Source organism: Limulus polyphemus, unplaced genomic scaffold, assembly GCF_000517525.1.
Source record: "Limulus polyphemus unplaced genomic scaffold, Limulus_polyphemus-2.1.2 Scaffold2, whole genome shotgun sequence".
NCBI lineage: Eukaryota > Metazoa > Arthropoda > Merostomata > Xiphosura > Limulidae > Limulus > Limulus polyphemus.
In genome coordinates this window covers 970,466-994,772 of record NW_013665612.1, presented here as the reverse complement: position 1 = coordinate 994,772, position 24,307 = coordinate 970,466, and the positions used below count along the sequence as shown (strand labels likewise).

The 24,307-nt window shown below is 32.6% G+C and overlaps 1 protein-coding gene across 5 annotated transcripts in view; it reads right to left on the bottom strand.

Moving 5' to 3' along the window:
- Positions 1-24,307, bottom strand: part of LOC106467439 (hemicentin-1-like) — a 120,565-nt gene that overhangs the window by 82,384 nt on the left and 13,874 nt on the right. For 3 of the 5 annotated variants that reach the window (XM_022394295.1, XM_022394255.1, XM_013927828.2), the window contains exon 2: positions 15,651-16,141. In XM_022394295.1, coding sequence (XP_022250003.1) covers positions 15,651-15,774 — 124 coding nt within the window. In that variant the 5' untranslated portion in view covers positions 15,775-16,141. Of the gene's footprint in view, positions 1-14,617; positions 14,774-15,650; positions 16,142-24,307 lie in introns of all 5 variants that reach the window. The other 2 variants (XM_022394402.1, XM_022394450.1) reach the window with 2 other exon arrangements.

Genomic DNA, 24,307 nt, shown 5'->3' with positions numbered 1-24,307 from the left:
TAAATTAGGGACGGCTAGCGCAGATAGCCCTCGTGTAGCTTTGCGCGAAATTCAAAAACAAACAAACAGTTAGTACAACACTCTCATCTCGTGTGATAAATTCTGGGTCAAATCCAGCACGCCTGTTACGCAAACAAAATGTAAATTAACACAAGAAAACCTAGTGGCCAACTAATGGTCTTCTCGCGGCCCTCAGATAAAATCCGAGGACAGCTGCTACTTGTGAGAGGTGGAAAGAGTGTGGTAGTTTGAGTTAACGGCTTAAGCTCAATTGGGCAAGCAGTCATCTGACATGTGAAGGTTCGGAATTCAGGTCTTCTACCGGTGGGAACAGCAAAAACAATTTAATTAACATATAATACCAATGGCTAACTAATTGTAATCATACATTTTTAATTCATAAAATTTATGCGTAATAACCGAAAGATTGTTTGTCTGTTTTGAATTTCGCGCAAAGATACACGAGGGCTATCTGCGCTAGCCGTCACTAATTTAGCAGTGTAAGACTAGAGGGAAGGCAGCTACTCATCACCACCCACCGCCAACTCTTTTACCAACGAATAGTGGGATTGACCGTCACATTATAACGCCCCCACGGCTGAAAGGGCGAGCATGTTTGGTGGGTTGGGGATGCGAACCCGCGACCCGCAGATTGCGAGTCGAGCGTCCTGACCACCTGGCCATGCCGGGCCTATAACCGAAAGAAAAAATATCGTAAGAAAGAAACAAGCTGATATATATATATATGATTTTGTTAATAGTTTCTGTTGATAAACAATTGTCTAATTAAAGTAATTTACTGTTACCGTACTTTTGTTTCTGTCTTAAAGCTTCATTTGCAAATAAATGAATTAAATCGGTGATTTAAACAGATTTAGAATTTTTTAAATAATTTACTACTCAGTTGAAACGTTAAATAGAGAAAACAGGCGCTTCTTCTCACTTACCAGAGACAGTTTATGGTTGAAATAAATTAAATAAAATAGTACCAAAAGTCAGATAGGCGTTACAAACTGAGACAATATAGTACTAACTTAGTTAACGAGTGTGCAAGCATCACCAGGTTCAGACACTTTTACTCAATAAAATCCACATTAGTTCACCACTAGGATAGGAAAACTGCTGTCGATAAGCTCACTTCTGCCACTAATGGCTCCATTAAAGAAAACAAAAGGTCGAACAACACTATACCAGTTTCCACGTGAGACTCTAGTTGAGAGGATCTGAGCATTTCAGTGAAACAAAAACATTCTTACAGCTTCTTGCTTTTGTACATATGCGAAATCTAAAACATTTAACTCCTCGTGAGTTTCAAATTTTGCAATAGCTTATCACTTGTATTGTGAACTAATATGTGGTATATTTATATCTTATATGTTTAGCTTCTTAATAAGGAAGAGGTATTTAATAATTTCTGAAAAACATCTTTACTGTTAAGCAATAATTGTTATGAGATAGCATTTTTATTATTCGGGATGTAACTAACTGATAGTAAAAAATGATAGTTTCTAAAATAAATAATAAAGCAAGACATGCCAGACATTGTTAAGAAAGTAAATTTTCATAATTCACCACATTCTTTACCTTTCTTCCTGGTAAATAAAATATTTTTTGCTTATTCTAATCTACATGTATTTGATCAAATATTATATACCAAAGATATTATCTAGTCAAATAAATTGTAAATGTCTTTCAAATTGATTGAACCTTTTTGCTATCTAAATGTCTTGTATCAAGCAAAACGTAGTTATCGTGTGTAATATGTAAATCGTTTTTTTTTTCAGAGGTTTCTCGTGCATTCCAGGTTTATATGATGTATCATTGGATAACAGCATATAATACCGTATAATGTATAATAATTATACTTTAAATATTAATTAAAATTATTTATCAATAAAAATAAAATCTATATTTTCGGTGGTAAGGTGTCTTTTTTGTGTAATGTTTGCAACGATTGATTTATATTTGTAATGCTGCTCAAGCCTATCAGTAGTTATACTATCCTACCAAAAGTCATGGGACACGGGTAGCTATGAATAAAACATGACTTTATTCCAAGAAATTATTAGCGTGTTGGCCCATCTCTGGCTTCAATGACTGTTTAAATGCGTCGTGGAAGACTGTCTGGTAATTTCTGGTAGAAAGCTGGTGGTATTGTGGTCCACTTCTCTATTAAAGCATTAGTAGGCTCTATTACTGAAGAGGGTCATCTTGACCTTTACCTAATTCTGCGTTCCAGTTCATCTCAAAGTTGTTCTTCCGGGTTGAGGTCGAGGCTCTGTGCTGGCTATTGTAATGTTCCAATTTTATTTTCTTTAAACCACGCGTTCAAAATCACTGCTTTGTGACATAGAACGTTATCATGTTGGAAGGTGTAAGGGCCGGAACCATAAAATTGCCACAATGTAGGACACACAAAATTGTTCAGAACATCAATGTAGGACTAAGCATTCATGGATCCATGCACAGCGACCAATGGACCTAGTCCATACACGAGAAGCACTTCCAAACCTCACTGTTGGGACAACGCACTTAGGAAATAAGAGTTCTCCAGCCATCCTCAATACCCAAATACATCCATCAGATTGGAAGAGCGTGTAGCGTGACTCGTCACTTCAAAGGACCGATTTCCATTGATCCACGGGCCAGGTTCGGTGTGTCGTGACCCATGCCAATCGACGGTGTAAATTTGTTTTTGTTATCAACGGCTTGTGGGCTGAAGCTATTCCGTAAAAATTCATGGCATGCAGCTCTCGATGTGTCATGGAAACACTTATAGAATTGTCTGTGGCCTTTCGCATCTCCAGACACAGATTCTCTAGAGTCTGATGGCGAGATGAGGTAATCAGTATTCTGAAGGTGCGTCGGTTCCTGTCAGTTAGTATTTTACGCCTACCTTGTCGTTTCTTGGGCTCATTGTCACCTGTGAACTTCCACTTCTTCAGCACGTTGCCAACTGTGAACCTGGGGATGTTTATTTGTTGCGCAATAGCATGTACAGACATTTACCCCAAATGACATCCAACTATTCTACCCCCCCCCCCCTGAAACTCTCTTAGTTCTTTCCGTGTTTTCATCATTCGGCGTATAAGTTCGAAATGACTTCCGAGCGAACCGCTGATTACACATATAGACCAAACTACTTGCATATTTCGTCATCACAACCATTTTCCTGCAATCAGAGGTGTGTCCAATGACTTTTGGTAGGATCGTGTATTTGGTGCAGTGTGTTTTATCTAATAATGGTAAGGATACTCTTTATTCCTTATTTACTCCCAGGTAAACCTGAACAAATCATTAAAATTAATATGATTTAACGTTAGATAAGGCATTAGACTTCACCCTTTTTTCTTTACAGTGTTAAAAAACCTTTTATTACCTTAGAAAAGGTAAAGTTTAGTGTCGTTTCAGACGGTTTGACGCCTTTAAACACCCATTACGCTTGTGATGGTCCAAACAAACGCTGATAATGACATGAGATTTGAGCCGTTTTCTTAACCCTACTTAATGTTATGTAAGATTATGCTATCCTTCATGATGTCTAATGGAATATTAAATGGTTGAGTTTGAGAAATACGTTTTGCTGGTTTGTTTCTTGTTTATTAAGTGCACAGATACACAATAAATTTTCTTGGTGAATTAGAAACTTTATGAGGAAGAGAAATTATTTTAAATTTCTTTATCAACCAATAAAAAGTACTCCACTTCGGAGGTTCAGCGGTAATCTCGAAGGCTTATAATGCTAAAGTTCGGTATCTTATCCCTGCGGTAGACACAGCACTTATAACTTATTGTGGAACAATCTATGGGACTTCCTGTATATGTGTTTATAGAATGTTTCGTGCATGCTGTGTTTCATTTCTTAAGTTTGTTTTACTTTGTGTTACTGTTTGTAACTGTTGCATCAAAGACTTTTGTTTAATAAGACCTAACCAATACCATTAGCATATTTCAAACTAAACCCTGTAATGCTGTCATCAATTGATTACAATTTGTGTTTGGAAATTTTATGTCAATTTCGACTGTTATGCAAATTATTATGTTTTCTTTTACTTGGAATATTTTAAAATATTATCCTGACACGTATTCTGTGTTTTGTTTTATTTTCCTTGGACTTTAATAATGTTTCATGTGTATATTAACGATCAACAGTAACTTATTTAAAAACAAATAAACTATAACTGATCAATTATTCATCTTCTTTGTTCTTATCAAGAAGGTTATGATCTCACGGAACCTAATAGGAAGCAGAAAAATAGCCTTAAGACGGTAATCTAACGGATGAGAGTAAGCCCAACTGATTGTCAAATGTTGATAGGCTTTATAATTTATTCATTTCGTTATGCAAACGAATATAATTATGTATCACTGTGAATAAGGTCATTTCGTTAAATCTTTTCAAACAAAAAAAAAGATTTCTTCTCACTCAACTGTGATCTTATGAAGTCATTTTTTTTTGAAAAAGCGTCTCCTTTTATACTGAATGTTTGCTCTTATAAAAGATAAATATATATATGTTAATTACTCTAAATAATCTGTATAGATTTAAAAACCATTGCTATCAAAAACAAGAAATAAAATACATTAATTCCATGTTAGTTATAACTGAAATTTCGAATAGGTACTGTCAAAAATTAATAGCAACATTTGTCATACACATAGTGAGCAAAGAACATTCGGCTACAACTTTAAAACTTTCTCAGACATTACACAACCTACTGTGAATCAATGTTTCAGAATTTGAAACAAAATCAGTATGTATATATATATAATCTTTGATGGCCTATCGATTTATAAATTTCTTTTTGATTAATAACATATTGCTTCATTTATAGTCTTGTCTATTTTTAAATTTAATGACTCATATTTCTAGCAGATGATTTTGAAAAGCAGTATACTCACAGTTAATCAATATTCACATAAAATTTTCAGAATATTATGTCTAATCTATGAAAAATATTAAACAGCGAGAATCTAATGAAAATTCTCCAACGTTGTGTTGATGAAATGACATAACTGGAAAATGGAACTACGGATAGTGTTTCTGGTGGTTATTAGCAAATTAAGTACTTGTACTTTTCTGGCAAAGCTACTAGAGCCACAGGCCAAAGGGAAGGCAGCTACTCAGCAGCGCCCTACCGTCACTCATCCGTTCTAAGGAATTGGCTGCGACTCTGATAACGCACCCAAAGCTTAAAGTGCGGGGTATATTTTGCAGTATTGCACGGATTTGAATACCACTTGCCAGCTCTGAAACCCAGAGCTCTACCACAGGGCCATTCCGTCTAGCAAGTTAAAACAATTTTGAAGAGAAATGTATAAAAAATAACCTTACAAAAACACTTTGGTCATGTTGTAACAAGTACTATAGAGTTACAAACTAGTCACTATTTTATGTCTATATTTATAAGTATCCAAAACAATTATTACAAATAAGTATTTTGGTTATAGGTGCAGTTAATCTTTGTAAATTCTTATCTGCTTTTTTTCGGCTATTTCAACATTAACTCAGTACTTAAAAAACAACAACTATGAATATGATGGTTATTGATTTGCACGGTGAAGCTGTGATTGCGTTATATGGGTGATGATCAAATCTTAATTTTCAGATTAGAGTAGCCAAACAGTCAATGGTGTCCACTAGTTGCCTCCCATCTAGACTATTACTTCAAAATTAGTGGCGGCTAACGAAGAAAACCCTGGAGTAGCTTTGCAAAAAATTCAAACAAATGTATTGAAATTGTCTGTGGCAGGGTGCGTAATTTTCTTTTTTGGCGCTAAGGATGCGCGTTCCAGGGAACCTTAGTTCGCTAACCATTGAGCCGCATTCGGCCCGCTTCAATAGAATTAACTTGGTTAATACGGTTAGGTTAACTATATGGAGTTCATAATGTTTACTAAAAGTTTCCTACAACTGGCTGATATAATTTTTACTGCCCGTGTCCTTGAGATTGTGCAAGCAAAACCAAGACACTGCAAATGTAAGTTTAACCTTGCTCGTTTATCTAGGTGTTCACATTGCTAGCAAGCACCATCGTATTTTACATCCAGTCAGTTGACCAGTTGACTATTTTTAGTTGGATGGATTATAGAACAGAATGTGATTATTATATTCTGAAAATTGAAACAGCTCCCCCCCCCCAAAAAAAAACGAAAGACAAACTTGGTAATGATAGGTCATGAATTGCACGAAGGTTAAATAAAAAAAAAGACGAACGACCTGTCATATTTTTCAATAGGATTATGCTTGCGTGCAATGCGGCACTAGCTGTCGTATCGTCTTACATAATTCTATATGCATCCTTTAACGTCATTTTGTCTGAGATAACAGAACGCATATTCGATTTTTGCCCCATAAAAATAATTAGACAGTTTATCGTAGTGTTGAAGTCATATATCTTGCTGGGCGTGACATGTTTAAATTTAAAGACTTATAAGAATGGAAAATACAGCTTATACTCTGGTCTTGTGTGCACACCTTTAAGCTGGAAACTACAGTTAATATTCTTGTCGTTCTTTCAGTGGAAACTATCGTTGATACAACAAGTATAATATGAAACATACATAAATTACTTATAAAGAACACCGAAAAAATATTATCAATGCAATTTTCATGGTTCTAAACAAATAATCTACTTACACGGTACTTGCACAGAAATTGAGAAAGCACCTTGAAATTAAGTTACATATTAACTGATGTATATAGGACACGAACAATTGCAGATTTTTAACCTGCATCTAGCGAGTTTGTCTAAGTACTTAAAATTTGAGAGCAGCTTCATAAGCTAACCGTGCCACTGGGGTCATTCAAGTAACGAATCACAATATAAAATGTTTGAATATTTTATTATAAAAGTAGTATTTTGCACATTTTATTCGAAGGTTTCATCTCTACATTTTATTTATTATTTAGAGAAAATAATTAATTCATTTGCTCCTACTGATTCGAGTATTATTTTGTACTCTACCCAACACGGGTATCGTACCTAATATTTAGTTTTATAAGCTTCAGAATTACTGCTAAGCCACCGGATGAGGGGAGTATGCGTACGAAAATCGGTTAGTACACACACATATGTATATATATGGCCCGGCATGGCCAGGTGGTTAGGGCGCTCGACTCGCTCTCTGAAGGTCGCGTGTTCGAATTCCCGTCCCACCAAACATGCTCGCCCTTTCAGCCGTGGGGGCGTTATAATTTGACGGTCAATCACACTATTCGTTGGTAAAACAGTAGCCCAAGAGTTGGCGGTGGGTGGTGATGACTAGATGCCTTCCCTCTTGTCTTACACTGCTAAATTAGGGACGGTTAGCGCAGATAGCCCTCGTGTAGCTTTGCGCGAAATTCAAATCAAACAAACAATGCATATATATATATATTATAGGGAACGTAAATGCTTTCAAGTCACTTGTTCATATATAGAAACCCTCTTGGACACCCACACCTAAGATGAAGAGAATTTCTTTTCTTTTTTCTTTTAGCGGAACAACTGATACTTCTTAGGGTATTTCTATCAACTGGCGTTAGGCTGTTGTCCCCAATATTGTCATTTACACTTGTTTTCATAGAATTGAAATTGTAGCTTAAAAAAAGTCCGAGCAATCTAGAGACATTTTTATATATTTATTGTAATATTAGTTGTTGTGACTGTATTTGGTACGTACAACCTTACAAATTCGTGAACATAAAACTTATGGACTATGAAGTGTAGGCAATAGTATACAAATAATTTACAGTAAAACCCGTATAATGTTTTAATATATAATAATGCAAATTTGTAATTAAACTTATAATAAGAGCTCACTGAAGAAAATAATTAAACTTAATAAAACATATCATATCTTCAGTATTTCTAAAAATATATATACATACTTGGAATTTAAGTTTTATTTCTTGGAGAAATGCTTTTGAGTAAACGTATAAATGGTAGATATTAATACAACTTCCAACTCGCGCAACTTAAGCCCCATCTCTATTAGCATCACGGTTGGTTGACTTCAAGTTTCGCTCAACTTATCACAATTTTTTATCTTTAATAGAAAAAAAAATTGACTTATGAAGTTTTAGATATTCCGATGTACATCCATCGTAATAGGTATTATCTTAAATATGCTTCTTTATTTTTGTTGATAATATGGATATGAGCCGGGCGTGGCCTAGCACTTAACATCTGGATCACAAGGTTCAAGGTTCGTGAGAGGACGCTGAACACGCTCTGCACTTTCAGCTGTGGGTGGTTATAAGAGAGAGAATACATCCTTTATTCAGTTAAAAGTTTGACAAAACCACTGTGGTGACCGGGGCTACTGGCTGATTGCCTTTCTTCTGGTCAGATATTCAAAATTAAGAAATGCCTTAGGCTCCTGATCCAGACGTTTAATGATATGGCCAAGATATGTCATTATGTTAAAAATACCAATACCAATTTCATTATTAAGTAAAACATTACACGACTTAATTTAAAAAAAAACAACATACTTTTTATTTAGATAAAAAATAGTTATTGTATTATTAGACTATTTGAATTTAAGCCGCAACACATATAACGTCAAAAATTGATACGAGAATTCAATTAATATTACATTTTTTGTGTATAACAAAAGCTAGACTTAATTTTCTTCGAAATTTGTCTAATGTTTAAGATGCTAGTTTCTCGCGGTAAATATTTGAAATATGTTTCCAACTTAAAACGTATTCCAACATTATGTGAACAGAATAAAGCAAAAAAAGCACAGCTCGTCAGTAACTCATCAAAAGAACTAAAAAATAAATTTCTGCTTTATTCACAAACTATGTGTTTGCTATTCACTGTACATGAGATCTCAGACAGATACACATTAGATGTTTCTAATAAATGTAACAGCAATTTAAGTATAAAACATTATCTTTTAAAAATACATTAAAATACAAAAAAATCACAATTTAAGATTTCATCAAACTGTATAATCCTTTATTAAATTCACAAATATATAAATAGATTACTCACATAATAAAATATAAAATTACAACGAATTATATAGTCCCTGATTAAAATAATAAAGATATATATAGCTCTCTTACATAACAAAGTATAAGCTGTTTAGAGTTCTAATATACTTAAAATTTACAATAAACGAAAAAGTTAAAGATTATTAAATACCTATTTAGTCAAAAGTTCAATAAAATACTTATTACATTTCTTCTCATCTTTTAAAGTTTAAACGAACCTTTTTTTTAAGTCTGTCATTTTTGGTTATGTAGTAACAAAATAAGAAGATTGGAATACGAAAAACACTTTATTAAAAATTCCAAACCTCTTTAAATAATAGTTAATATTAAATTACAGAGGTGATTAATAAAGTAATATTTTCCTTCTGTTTTGAATAAAAACTTTCTGTACAATACATCAGGGTACAAAGTAAAAATAAATAGACAAGTGTTTTATTAAATTTTGAACTAGGTATATAATTGATTATCATTTTGGTTTATTAATAATGTTAAGTATATTAGAACTTTAGACTGGGATTTTACAGGGTTTATATTTTATTGTACGTGGTTTATATTTTATTATTTAAGAAATCGATTTATACCCTTATGACTTTAATCAAGTGGTATACAATTTACTGTGATTTTATATTTGTATATGAACTTATCTTTATATTTAAATAATTTTAATCGGGGTTTACACAGTTCTTTAAAGTGAAAGCAATTTTAAATAATTGTAAAAGTTGATATGAAGAATATAACAAATTATAATATCCACAAAAAGTGTAATATGAATTATTATTATTGTTATAATATAAATGATATATATATATAAAGATTTATTTTCTTTTATTGTGAATTATGAACGAATAAACCTTCATCAACTTCTGTGTAAATATTACGGAGTTTGAGTTTTCATGGATAATTCATGGGAAAATATTAATAGGGAAAAATAATGATTCCAAATTTATTGTAAGGATATTATGCATATATGCTTAACCCTCGTAATGAAGAGGTATGTCATCATCCAATTCAACATAATGAACATGCTGAATTATACATTTATACTCACACTGCATGATTTGTTACATATTGAAAAAATATGATGCATGAGTAGTCATTAAAAATATGAGTACGTTTTATCTTTGTTCCAAGTTTGTAGTGTAGTTACATTTTGACCATAATTAAGTGGTTAAATGTTAATTTTCTTTTTTAGTAAGTTCATTAAATTTCTTAATTTATGAGCAATTTTTAATAACATAAAATTATATTCAGAGATCTATTCATGTCAAAACATATAAGCACATCTATCATTTCGTGACGAAAAAGCATGCCAACAGTAACATATCGAACAATTATAGACTGTTCTCCAGCAGTTTGTTAGAAACAATAATTGAGTAGGCAACTCTTCGCTCAGTTTATTAAGAAATTGTCATTCACTTACTATTAATAATTTGTTGGGTTGGGTATAATTTGTAAATAACGATGCGTGTCTTTGTGGAACTCTAATCTTTTTTTTTTTGGAGGAGGGAACATTTTTTATTAAAATTCCTTTTCTTTGTGATTTTGATATAAACATTTTTTCAGGTTTGACAACATTATTAGCTTTCTACTGATTTGGGAACTTAATGCAAGAACGGTAGGTTAAATATATTTTTCCATATAATTATTACTTATGTTTAATAAATTATATCTATCTGTTATAACGATGGACTTTATGAACTCTATTGTCTGTTAAACTTTCGTTCAGTACTAAATATTTAAAAATTGTGTTTTGCTACATTTGGGTTGATACCAGTTTCCTGGAGCTACAGACTTACACGTCAGAAAATAATCTGATAATAATAAAGCGTATTCAAAACGAGAAATATAGTTAAAAAGTTAAAACCATAATGGTTTTATTGTACAAATGAAAGAAATATAACAAATTTTGACTACCAGCAGAACAAGGTAGGACTGGGCTTCTGTTGTGTTGTTTGTTTTCGTTATTAGAAATGGAAGATAACTACTCTTTTTTTTTTGGTGGAGTGAAAGTTGAAACTACTTCACCATATCATTTGCAACTGGGCGCAGAACTTGTGAAAATCATGCTTAGATATTTTTTTGTTTATTTAGCGTAAAACAACACATTGGGCTAAGTGTGCTTTGTCCACCGCAGGGAATCGAATCCCGGATTTTATCGTTGTAAGTCTTAAATCATATCACTGACCTACCGAGTGGACAGAAAATCCTTTAAACTCGTTAAAAAATTTCGAGTACACCTCCCCCCTACCCCGATACTTCAACGGTAAGCTTGTTGAAGGCTCTTAATATTAATATTTGGAATTCCATCCTAGCGGTGAGCAGAGCATAAATAGGCCACTGTACTTCTTTGTTCTTAAAAATAAACAATATTAATCAAGTTATAAACAATTGAAAAAGAAAACTCTTTTAATGCATTAATCAAGGACTAATAGGAAAATTCTCAAAACAAAGTTTGTTTAATTAAAAAAAGAACAACATTTATACCGTTTACTACATTTGATTTTAACTGATACTACTACAAATTATCCTCGTTTATTTTCTTGAAGAGCTACAGCTAAATGGTAACTCATGCTGATTATCTTTAGCAGTCCCATCAAAGAAAACTGATTTATTTCGTTCTATGTGGTTAATGTATTTAGAATCAATTATGGAGACGATAGTAAAACAAGAAAAACCACATTCACCTTTTCACCATTATAACTAACTTCTATAGATACCAAGCTGTGAAGTCATACTGATCAACTCAAACCAAATGCTCCTGTCTTCAAAAATCAATTGAGCATGGCAGATTGAAACCAGCCTAAATCTTAAAGTTAAATCATAAAGATATGGTATAAATTCAGTGCGTTGAAACTCATGCTTGATGTTCAAAAATTACAACAGTTGAATTTACCGAATTGTTTCTGGGCTACAGCTGTTTTTAAGTCATAATGCCAAAAATTTTAAACTTTAATTAGAAGTAGATTTTTGAAAAACCTTACCCCAAAGTAGAAAATAATGTATCAACATTAATCTATTTGCTACAAAGTTGTATATACTGATGTTGACAGCTAGATGTTAATTATGTGATAAAGTAAAGCAAAGTTTAATTACTATACGGCGACCAATAACTTGAACTTCAAGTTCGTGCTATCTAACTTAAGTACTCTCAAGACTAACGTAAAAGTGACACACCAGTACTAGCAATTTCTAGCAATAATCTTTTAAATGTTAGATACATTTTTATTTTTTCGAGAGTTGAACACGTGATTCAGATGTAATATTTGGTCAGGCGATTCATCAACAGTATTCGTGGGATACAATCGCTATAGAGTAAATGTCTCATTTCCGTATTTTACACTGTCATGTATGAATAACCATCTAACGTTTATTTTACAAGATGTGGCTTATCACAAAAGATACTTCAAAAACTCGGATATTAAAAGGGTTTTACAACATTTATACGATTTATTGTATTTGATTTTAACTGATATTATTGTAAATAATCTTCATTTCTTTTCTTTACTTTGACGCAGTTAAATGGTAACTCATGCTGATTATCTTTTTTTTTTACTTCATTAATTTATACAGTTTACTGTAACAATAAACGTATAACCGTAACAGACACAAGAAGAAACGTTAAAAATAGAAGACGGTATCTATCGACCACGCTGATTTAATTTTTTGAAAATTTCCTTATGAAACTATTGCTTTTGTAAAATAAAACAATGGTTCATTTATAAATTAATGCATTTTACTGTTGTTTCTTAAAAATAATATTCATGAAGGAAATTACTAATACTACATTTCCTTTAAACAGGTAAAATAAAAAACATTTTCGACAGAAACGTCCTAAAATTTGAGTAAGCGATTTGCATGATACCTTTTTGTGCTAACAAAGAGAAATGATTTTGTATGATATTTTTTAGGATCTCTACTCACCTGTATTACTTGATTTGAGGCAAACTTACAGTATTGGATTACCTCCATGGGACCCTGTATTGTCAGAAAAAAACAGTTCCTTCTTGTCATGGATTTTTTTTTCACGTGAAAACAGGTATTGTCCAAATTGAACTTTATCTTTAAAAGGTATTAAACTTGCGTGATGAAAATATGTAAGCCTGTCTGATGAAGATGTCATAGACAACCAGCTATGTTAGAACACAAATATTAATCAAAGATGTTCTTCCCATTTCTATGTCATTTAGATTATTTTTTTCGTTTTAGAAAATTACAAATCTGTGAACGTTGGAATTTACAAAATTTGATTATATGCCATTTTAATATTACAAGAGAACTAGTCCTTGCCATGTAGAGAAGGTGATAACTTTATCATACAAGAACAAGGCCAAAAAAAGTATTATACCAGTAAGTAGGCTAATTATATTGAGAGAATTCTTAAGCACTTCTGCGAAGAAAAGATTAAACGTTTTACCTTTTAAACTAATATTTAAAAATTAAATAGTAGAATTGAATATGTAATATCAAAACGATTTAGGACCCTCAAAGTGTCATTACGGTCAATCTCTTTACGTCTAGTGACGCTCTTTCTGACGACCGTGTATTTTACAATAGTCCTGCAGAGCAGTTTCTCTTACATAAGGCTTCTTGTAAGGTGTTCAAAGTTCACTCCTCCTACCTGAAGATTCCGATAATCTATCTAGTCTACAAGAACGAAAGTTTCCCAGCGCCCGTTTCAACAGTCCGATCGAACAGAAATGCATAGGCGCTGCTGTATGTCTTATATTGAATAACACGAATACCTGTTTCATTCTCCAGCTACTTGAGATATGAAAGGGTTGAACAGGTATATTGTGGAACTAGCCTGTGTACACGTGACTTGTGTCGCTTATCCGTAAGAGACGAGACGTACTGCTGCCTCGAGCACGTGAACGGCTTTTTCACCGATCTTTGTGTTCGTGTATTCTCACCTATTACAAAACGACGCACATTGTTGCCCACAGCTGGGATACAGATTGTTCCAAGTCTCTTTTCTTGATGGTCGAGGTGTCCAAAGATGATCCGTATTCCTTTGTTTTACAATGCTATCAAGTACAATGGTTATCTCCGTTTTAGAAATTCCAAAATTCTGAATACATATTTATGATCTGAGTGCATGAATAACTTGTGTTGCTAAGGGCCATTTTATACCCTTCGAAAAAGCAAAAAAAATCCATCGCATCATACTACTACGTACTCCAAACAGGGTCAAAATGTAGATTATATACACTTTTTTGAACCTCAACTTTTATCGGTTGCAGTTGTCATGTGACTTTCTGATTTGGATATTTAAAATCGTTATAACACAACATACTTAGCCATGTAAATCTAATCCAGGTAGTTCCTAGTACTATGAGCATCATTTCTTAGTGACATTTAGTTTTCCGAAATTAAGTTTTATCACTGAATGCTTTAATAAAGAAATTTGTTATTAAACGACTTTCTTTGACTGACTCTCAAAAAAAATTATTTTCAAATTTTATCAACAATGACAATTGAAAAGTAATGTCTCCACTAAGAGAATTCACAATCTCCAACCTCGGTGACTAGACTAAAAATACAGTTAAATAGATTTATAAAATGGATCACACGTCAGCTTGTTTCCCAATTAACAAATTCTAATCTTACTATGCGAAGAACATTACTAACAATTCATGTGGTAGTCGACAACCAGTCCGAAAACCACTTATCTCAGATGCAAGCAGGAAAGCACGACGTTAGTGGTGCTTAGAGACGAAACTGTGACAATGAATGACTGGTAGAGTATGAAGTGATTTGATGAGTCAAGTCTTTCTCTTTTCTATGCTGACGAAAGAGTAAAAATAGAAAAAAATAATATTAGGTACTTGATCTTTCTTGTGTTGTAGGAGAACGGTCACATAGCAGAGGTTAGATTTTTGATTCTTTTAAATAGACCAAGAACTACTTGAATGTACTTTGAACCTTATCGTCGATCATGTGAACCTCCTAACGCTTTATTTCCACTTTACTTCTACAAGATGATAAAGAATAATCAAATGTAGATTATCAGCAAAACGATATATATAGTTTTGAAGCTCAAAATTCCAATTGAGCATGATATTTGTTAGTACGTTAGAAGCAGTTTTTATAAGCAATTAAAAATGTTATATTTTGTAGCTCGTTTCATATAACACTTAGGCTAGCTGTTTTATCAAATTGAGTATTTCACGTATCCATAGAAGAACATTGCAGAAAGTTATGTTATTTCCATTATGAAATAAAAACTCAAATACCTGGCGTCATGTAGTTGCACTTGTATGTAATATTGAAAGTGATGATAGTTTAGGTGTAAGACAAAAGAAAACATTGAATCAATTCCATTTCCTATTGTGCAGAAAAAGCATAACACTTTTTTGTGTACTGCTTACATAAAATGTCATCACATCAAACGTGTCTTTTAAATGAAAAACTTTAACTTTTAGCTTCTGTTTCTACGGAAGTGGTAAAGGAAATTTTGCATTTTCCTTACATTTTATCAAATAATGACACATATTAATGAATTTAAAGACAGTGTACGATCATTTTTCTCTAACCTTATAAACGACTAGATCTTTAGCAAAACAATGAAATAATAATAGAATTAAGTTCGTAAGGAGTTAATATTTCGTTATTAAAAACTGTGAACACTTCTTACTTCTAGCTTTTTATACTTAACACTCACCTGACAACACCACTGGACACATAAAACAAATACAGAGATAGAGGAAGACTCCAAAACTTTTCATATTCATACTCATTGGTCTCCAGTATTGACTATTCAATTCAGCATTTTGTAGTAAACACATTGCACGACACTGATGCTAATAAAAAGCAAGGAAGTAGCGACCATTCTTTACTGGCAAAAAATCATAAGACAAGTACTGATGGGGCTACCAGAAGTCGAGAAGTCTACGCCTCTTTCATCTAGAAGGGAGGAAATAATGTCATTCAAATCCACATAGGTATTCACACGCATCTAACTCTAGCGAAGAGACGATCGACTGGGCTTCTGTGTGCGTGAAAGGATCTTGCAGTGTGTCGATAAAAGCAGGAGGGGGCCTTCTACATGCTGCTATCCTTTGTTCTAGGTGCCGTACGGTGGCGTTTAGAAAACAAAAGTGACGTCACAATGGAAGGGTGTCAAGTATTTGCAGTTGTCCAAATGACATAGCCCTGGTGAAAAGAGAACACAAAACAATTAGCGTCTAGATCATATACTAGTATACTTTGTTTATTTGAAAACAAAACTCTGGTTCTGAGACTGTAATAGCTACGACGATCGATGTTACCGAGTGAGCATAAGACACAACTGACGTCATTTCTAAAAGAAACAAAAACATAAGAGATTTCTCGCTTGTGTCAATTTAATATTTCAATTCAGGAAAGCTCGTTTGAAATGGCTTATGTGAAAGATTGCAAAAAAATTTAATATCGTATACTGACTTTTATCTTTTTGCTACCTATTTTTCCTTCTTTTCAAATTTAACCACTGTTTTGCTATTGTGTTTGTATCAAATCATTCAGTTATTCGATAAAAGAAATATAGGTATTTAGATAGTAAATTGAGGGATGACAGTAAAAAGTAGCCATGTGTCTGCATAAATATTTCTCATAAATGATAGTCTATATCCTGTATTCCATAGCTCGTATAATCCAATTTTATCTTCAAGAAAAGAGACCCAATGTTCATCTACATACTCTTATATTTTTATAATTATCTGGCGGTGGATGAAATCCCATGTAAACAAGATATAGAAAAAATTAATGCAACTTCTAGAAGCTTTGACATCAGAGTTTAGAGGCATATTTTATAATCTAGCTGCTAGCAATGCCTTGCAGTGATTTAATTCACGTAACATGCAACACTGAAGCTTTTGTATACACGAAGATATATATATATATATGCCTACAAATTTTAAAGCCTGTTGACATGTATTATGTACAACATTTCTAGAGTTTATTTACACTTCATAATTTTGTGTGAAGATATGTTATTACAAAGGAACGCCATTTTTTTTCTACAACAAAAATAAAATGAAGTTTCACATAATTTCTACTTGGATGTACATACAAGTTTTGGAATCAAAACCACAGATCCTACACAGAGATTTATAAAATTGATTCGAATTATTTAACAAATCCCAAAACAATTGCCACGATCCTAAAGTTGTGAAATAAAAATCACTTTCACTGTATTTTGGTTTAACCCATTCATGGGACCTATAATTAGAATAATAGATGAACGGATTATTGTTCGGAAAGAGTTTAAAACTACAGAGATTGAAGGATCCTATTTTAAAAAATTCCTCACACGGCGTCTATCCTTACGCATATATCTAGCAATATAGTAAGCCATTGCATTAAATCAATACCTCTTTCATCGCCAAGACAATTACTTTATAGCATGTACTGTTTAATTCCTTTGAATTCAACCACTCCCTTTTCCGCACGAAACTTCTATTAAGCAGAACAGAATTCGAGAGTTTGACTAAATGTTCAAAGTATATTAAAAAAATCAACAACAACACAATTTATATTGTTTGTTTTTACTTAACTTTACACCAGAAGAGCCGTGAACTGTATTCATCATTACAAAATAGAAAACAATAGTATTTGTAGAACATATCAAAAAACGTTTTGAAGGAAATACAATTTCATCTTTGAGAAATATCTAATTCATATATTTTTATCTATTTGGTTGAATTGTCTCACCATTATTTTATCTTTATTATAATGGCTAATCTTCATAATGTCCCAAAATATGAAAATATTCCTTTTTGCCGGTAACGTTGTTGCATTTTACATTTTAAATATATATATTATTTTAAAAAAATAACATAGATATTTTGTTTTTAATTTTTATTCACATCTTACCATGACTGAATCTTACTTTATCTCACTGGCTATTGTATCTTGATACATCCAGACATACGTGTAATTGGTGAGCACTAGCTAAGCACAGCGATAAAATCTGACTGCATCGACTTGAAAAAATCACTCATAATAGTATAAAAATATACATAAGCTAAATTCAATGTCTAATATTTGAAATCAATATCCTATCGTTATTACAAGTTTTTCAAAAGTCTCATTCACATTGTTTCTTGTATGTGTAACTTATCTGACGAGATGTCTTGGTGTAAGATGAGACTAAAAAGAAATAATAGTATCACAAGGCTTAGTATGAATATAATTAATAGTATTTATCTAAAAAAGTATGCATTTCTATAAAAGATTAAAATATACTACAATAAAAACCAGTTCTATTTGGTTGAAATATAATTTTAAACGTTCAACGTTTTATCACAAAAATCCAGAAGTCTGGTTTACTGAAACTAATGATATATAGTAAACATTGCCATGATATCTATTCGTGGTTTTTCATATTACACTATAAAGTACCGAAAGAGATTTTCTTCAGCTTGTGTAAGTGTTTTAATGTCAGTTTAGCAGAGGTAATATTTCACTTATTGGCACTATTGTTTTTTTAGCGCAAGTGGGTTATCCGTGCCCACTTACTGAACTGAGATTAAGTGAAGAAAACATGAAATATAAACAAGACATACAAAGTGAGATGAATTTCTGTGAAAGTTTGCTTACTTATATTTCTCTTGGATATAAGTAGTAACTTTTGAAACATTAATAATCGTTTAAAAATATCTAACATATAGATTTTATGACACCTTATAAATAAGCAATAACTTTTGAGGGAAAGCTTTTTAAGGATAATATTATGTTCTGTCAACATAAAACTTATAATGATTTACAGCTGGAGCATAAATATGTGTTATAGAGCTTTACAAAATGATGAAATAATACATACTGCAAGTTACTGTACGAATAGAAGTGGTGAAGTAGATAATGTCCTAGTATGATATTAAATCAATATGATTTTTAATCAAGAGTGAAGAAAAAAAAACACCATTTTGTTTCTGTCAAGAATATTTTATTTTTTATGTATTATTAACAGTCAACAATAGTTTTGCGTGTAAAATTATGATATATCAATATGTGAAAATAAAATAATCGATATATGGCTCTATTTTGTACAGTATTCAACAAAACGTTTCATAAACAATACTTTAATAAAAATAAATTAAACAAAACAACTGCATTTAATTGGTGTGTTTTTAAGAATTGTTATTTCGAAAAATTTAAAAGTGTTTATTTGTTGTTATTTTTAATGGCTGGTGAATCGAAACGTTGCTTGTAATATATATATATATATTTGCTTTCTCATTCTCAATTGCAACTATTCCATGTGAGAGCTATGGAACAAAAACTGCAGTGTATAAAATTACAATACTTAATGTTATATGGTCATATATGTATGTAATGGCTATGAAAAAAGAGACCCATCCTATAATACATTTTTCTTTTCACTTTTTAAATGTTGTATAACCGACAAATAATAACACTAACATTTAGGTAACAGTAGTATAAAAATACACATGCACATACATATAAGTATATTTGTTCGTTACATAACTTTAGTAAAATTATCAAAATTAATATTAACACTATTTTCAATATAAACCTGGAATTTGTAATTAAATATTCCGAACTCTATGTAAGCAGAAAGATGTAGAAAGTTGCAGAAAACTAATAGCATTTATTGTTTGCCCAGAAATAATTGACTCTTTACCTGACTGTATAGTCCGAATTTCACGATTAAGGTTCTTATATGAAGTTTACTGATTCTTTGAATGTTTGACCCAATAAAGATCACATACAATTCACAATTCAACCTTACAAAACATAAACTGGTATGGTAACATCTAAGGCAGGAATCTATGGCCTCATAGTATTTATTTTTCTTCCAGAAACGTTTTACGTATTAGCATATTATATTTGAACTTTTTCGATTTCACTTTATTTTCCTGAACATGAAATATATGCAAGTTAATTCTTCCTGACCATATAGCATGTTCATTTCTCAAAATTACTTTAAAAAGAGTACATAAGGCATGTGTATATATTTTTAAAAGACTAAGTCAAAAAAGTAGCGAATAGATAAAAATTGTTTGTAGGTACTCTGGTGGAACGTTGATAATGAATCTGTGCAGTAGGAAATAAAAGTTCATCAGTGTAGCTAGTTAACCTATTCATACAGAAGATATACAGACATGATGAAGATACACTAGATCACGAGGCAAGTCATCCATTTTAACAATAAATCTTAAATAACTTATAGACTTATTATAGGGTATAATGCTGATCCTGCTTGTATAGGAGTGGGAAAACCTACGTATAGGAAAGCCTTTATATTAAACCTCTTTATGGTTCCACAGTGCATTACGTGAACATGATTAATATATTTTTTAAATGGTTGAATTTTGAAATCTAAAAATCAAGAGTTATCGCTGTAATTTATACTCTGCACAACAGAAATAATATCCACAAAGCAAGCTTACAAATGTCGTGTGAGTTATGAATATGTATTATAAATCACTGGTGACTGATTGTTTTAAGATGAATAACGGAAAAAAAAATCCAAAACCTGCTTGTGGAATATATGTAGCGAGAAAACCAAATGGTGGTTACAATGATTAGATTCTGCAAGGTATCGAGAACTGTATATTTATTTCATTAATTACATACAAAGGAAATGACTAGACCTATCGAGTCGGTTAACAACCGCCATTAATAAAATGAGAGATAATTTCCGCTGTGAATCTACATTCCCGTGACTCACGACGCATAACAGAGGAAAGCCTAATTCCAACGTCCTATAGACACTAAAAGAACTAGGCTATAGTTAACCACTACCAGCAGGACTTGTACTGTTCTTTCATCTAAGGAAGCTCCAGCGTATGTCACAGTTTTGAATAGATTATATCAAATTAGATTAAGCTCTATACAGTTGTGACGTTGTAAACTTACGGAGACCGTACGTTACCAGCCCTAGCTCGGGCGTAATAAAATGGGCTTGACAAGATAAAGTTGTGTTTCACAGCCCCAGCTTAAGGATACAATAAATTTCCAGGATGGATCTTTTCTAAACCGGTCACTATGATTTCATTGTTTTAAGCTACCCGTTTGCCGATTCTTGTAAAGTGTCAAACTACAGAAGATGCATTATGGTTGCGTGCTTTTAGAAAATTACACTAATGACATGAATTTTATCCACACATCCGTTAGATTTTGCCTTTAATTTTTATTTTTTAATATATATTATTAACTAAGCAATAAGTCGTGATAAATGTGAGACTTACATTTTAAAAATTCTCCAATGTAAGTTTTTGTTAGAAATTTTCTCCATAAAAAGGTTATTCAACATTTAAACCAGATATATGTTATCTATTTGATGACACTAACAATTTATCTTTAATCTTTGAGCATCAGTTTCATATATATTTACGTATGTGTGTATGCGTGTATGTGCGGGGGCGCAAGTATTAAAAAAATAAAAATAAAAACACGATTGAACTATTGTATCAGATTAAATCACCACCACCACCACCACCTGGCAGCTCTGACCGCATATAATGAAATGACTAAGATTATCCGGCCCAATCACTTATTATTAACCATCTTTTAAAATTCAAGTCTGAGCGTTAAACATTACTCACATGTAAATGCTAATACAAAATCCCGTTACACATAAGCAAAAAGCTATCTCCTATGTCTCTCCGTTGTTTCCACTCTTGAGAGTCCGGCTCTTCTAAGGTAAAAGGTTGAATCCTGGGTTAAATAATGAAACATTTCGACGATGTAATGATTTGTAAAAATGTATTTTACACGGTATAGTTCTAAGCTAGAAATACTCGTCTAAGCGAATGACGCTTAACTGGTGCTGTAAAAAAATGTGCTTACGCGAAGTACGATTCTGATTGTAATCTATAACACCTATGCGATTCTGGAAAAGTTACAGGTGAGACTTTACGCCATAATAACACTGATAATGATTTAATTAAAATAATTTTTGGGCTTAAAATGGTTTTCTAGCAAGAAGAGTATACAACAGCGTTCAAACTACAATATCTGTTACTTGTACAGTTTTGTAAGCGACTGTTATATAAATAGAGTGTTCGCCAAACCTTTGATTGTGTAGCCTAGCCCACGTATCGAGTTTAATATAGTTTACGTAAAAGGTTTTAACGACAGCGGTATACAAAAGGGATACTATATCGGAAAAACGATTACACATTATTCTTGCTAAAAACACGTACTTGACCACTAAAAAATAATATTATTAAAATTATTATTAGTCGTAGTTTGACTTACTATTACACATGTGTTATCGGAAAAAAATGTTCTTGATACTATAGGACAGTTATCCAAAGTTATGAAATATCTTTCATGCGTTATTGTGATGTATCAAATATATCTCAAGGCTGACTATTATAGACAGATGCACGCATTTATAATGTTTTTAATGTCTTCCGATTTGTCTACAAAATATTACCATTTAAGGAAGAAATATTTATACATCAAATGGAAAGTTAATCACTAGCACTATGCTATGAGTATGGGCGGACAACCAATCACAACTGTCTCAACAAATAAAAAAAAATGATGGTATGGAAAATGACGAAGTAATTTCAAAAACTTAACTGCTTGCTTGCTGTTATCACCCACACTTTATGCAACTATCACCCACAGAGAAATTAGCTTCCATGAATTGGCTAAATCGTATACATAGTCACTGTACAAATTACTCCAAGGATGACGGTATTCATCCTACACTGTGGCGTATAACATGGAGAAGCAAGTAAATAAAGTCGCAAGAGGTTGCATTACATCATGGTTGAATAAAATGAGTATACTGCTGGCAAAAGTTTCTTGAATCAGAGATGACGTTTCAGAAATGTTAGCAAAAGGAGAAGTACGTATATACAACACACCCACTCATCACAGTTACTAATAAATGTAAATAGTTGGTTATTTAGCGAAATGTCAGAAGAAAGTCAACAACAGATTGATATAATCACTTTTGTTGCTTTGGCCTTCGTACATGAAGTACATACATTGAGCTTCTACTGGACGGGCATAGGTTGAGTGCGGCATAAGACTTTTATCATTTTTATGACCTATATACTCACACATTTATATATAATAAAGTATGAATGGACCCAATTCATTGGAATCGGTTAGAAACGAATAGTATATATATATATATATATATTGATAAACTTCATCATTTATTTAGCATAAGCCATCTAACTGGACAAATGTTACTGCAGTCTTAAAAATGGAAATTAACTTGAACAGAACAAACTCCCCATACGTAGAGGTTTTATAATTTTTGTTAATTGGAATATATTTGATAATGCTATGTTTTATAATTTTTGTTAATTGGAATATCTCTGATAATGCTATGTTTTATAATTTTTGTTAATTGGAATATATTTGATAATGTTATGTTTGATATAAAATAGGTTAACTTTAAGTTTATAAACATTTTACTGCATTCCTCAGGATAATGCAAGTCTTCACAAAATCTCAAGAGCGTTATTGCGGGTTTATTAACATGTGAATTTCGATAATGAATGAACTAACGCTGAGAATGAGTAAAATGAATATAAAAGTCATTATTAATCCATTAGTGATGTTTGTTTAATGATATCAAATAATTAACTGATAAATCCGTAGTTTAACTATTAAAAAATAATTACCAGACAGATATGTCAAATAATTAGGTTTGGTTTGTTTGAATTTCGCGCAAAGCTACACGAGGGTTATCTGCGCAAGCCGTCCCTAATTTATCCGTGAAAGACTAGAGCGAAGGCAGCTAGTCATCACCGCCCACTGCCGACTCTTGGACCACTCTTTTACCAACGAATAGAGGGATTTACCATCACGCTATAATACCCCTTGGCCATGCAAGACCCTGTGCTCTGCCCACCACGGGTATTGAAACCCGATTTTTAGCGCAGACATGCCGCTGTGCCACGGGTGGGGGGGGGGCATGTCAAATAGAAAATATAAATCTTCACGTGTAAATATAAAACCTAACGACCCATAAGTCTGTTCCAAGTAATATTAATCTAGCTGGCCCGGCATGGACAGGTGGTTAAGGCACTCGACTCGCAATCTGTCACACCAAGCATGGTCGCCCTTTCAACCGTGATGGCGTTATTATGTGACGGTCAATCCCACTATTCGTTGGTAAAAGAGTAGCCCAAGAGTTGGCGGTGGGTGGTGATGACTAGCTGCCTTCCCTCTAGTTTTACACCGCTAAATCGCGGGTTCGAATCCCTGTCACTCCAAACATGCTCGCCCTTTCAGCCGTGGGGCTTAATAAATAGTGACGGTCAATCCACTATTCGTTGGTAAAAGAGTAAGCCCTAAGTAGTTTTGGTCAGTGGGTAGGTGTATTGACCTAGTTGTACCTTC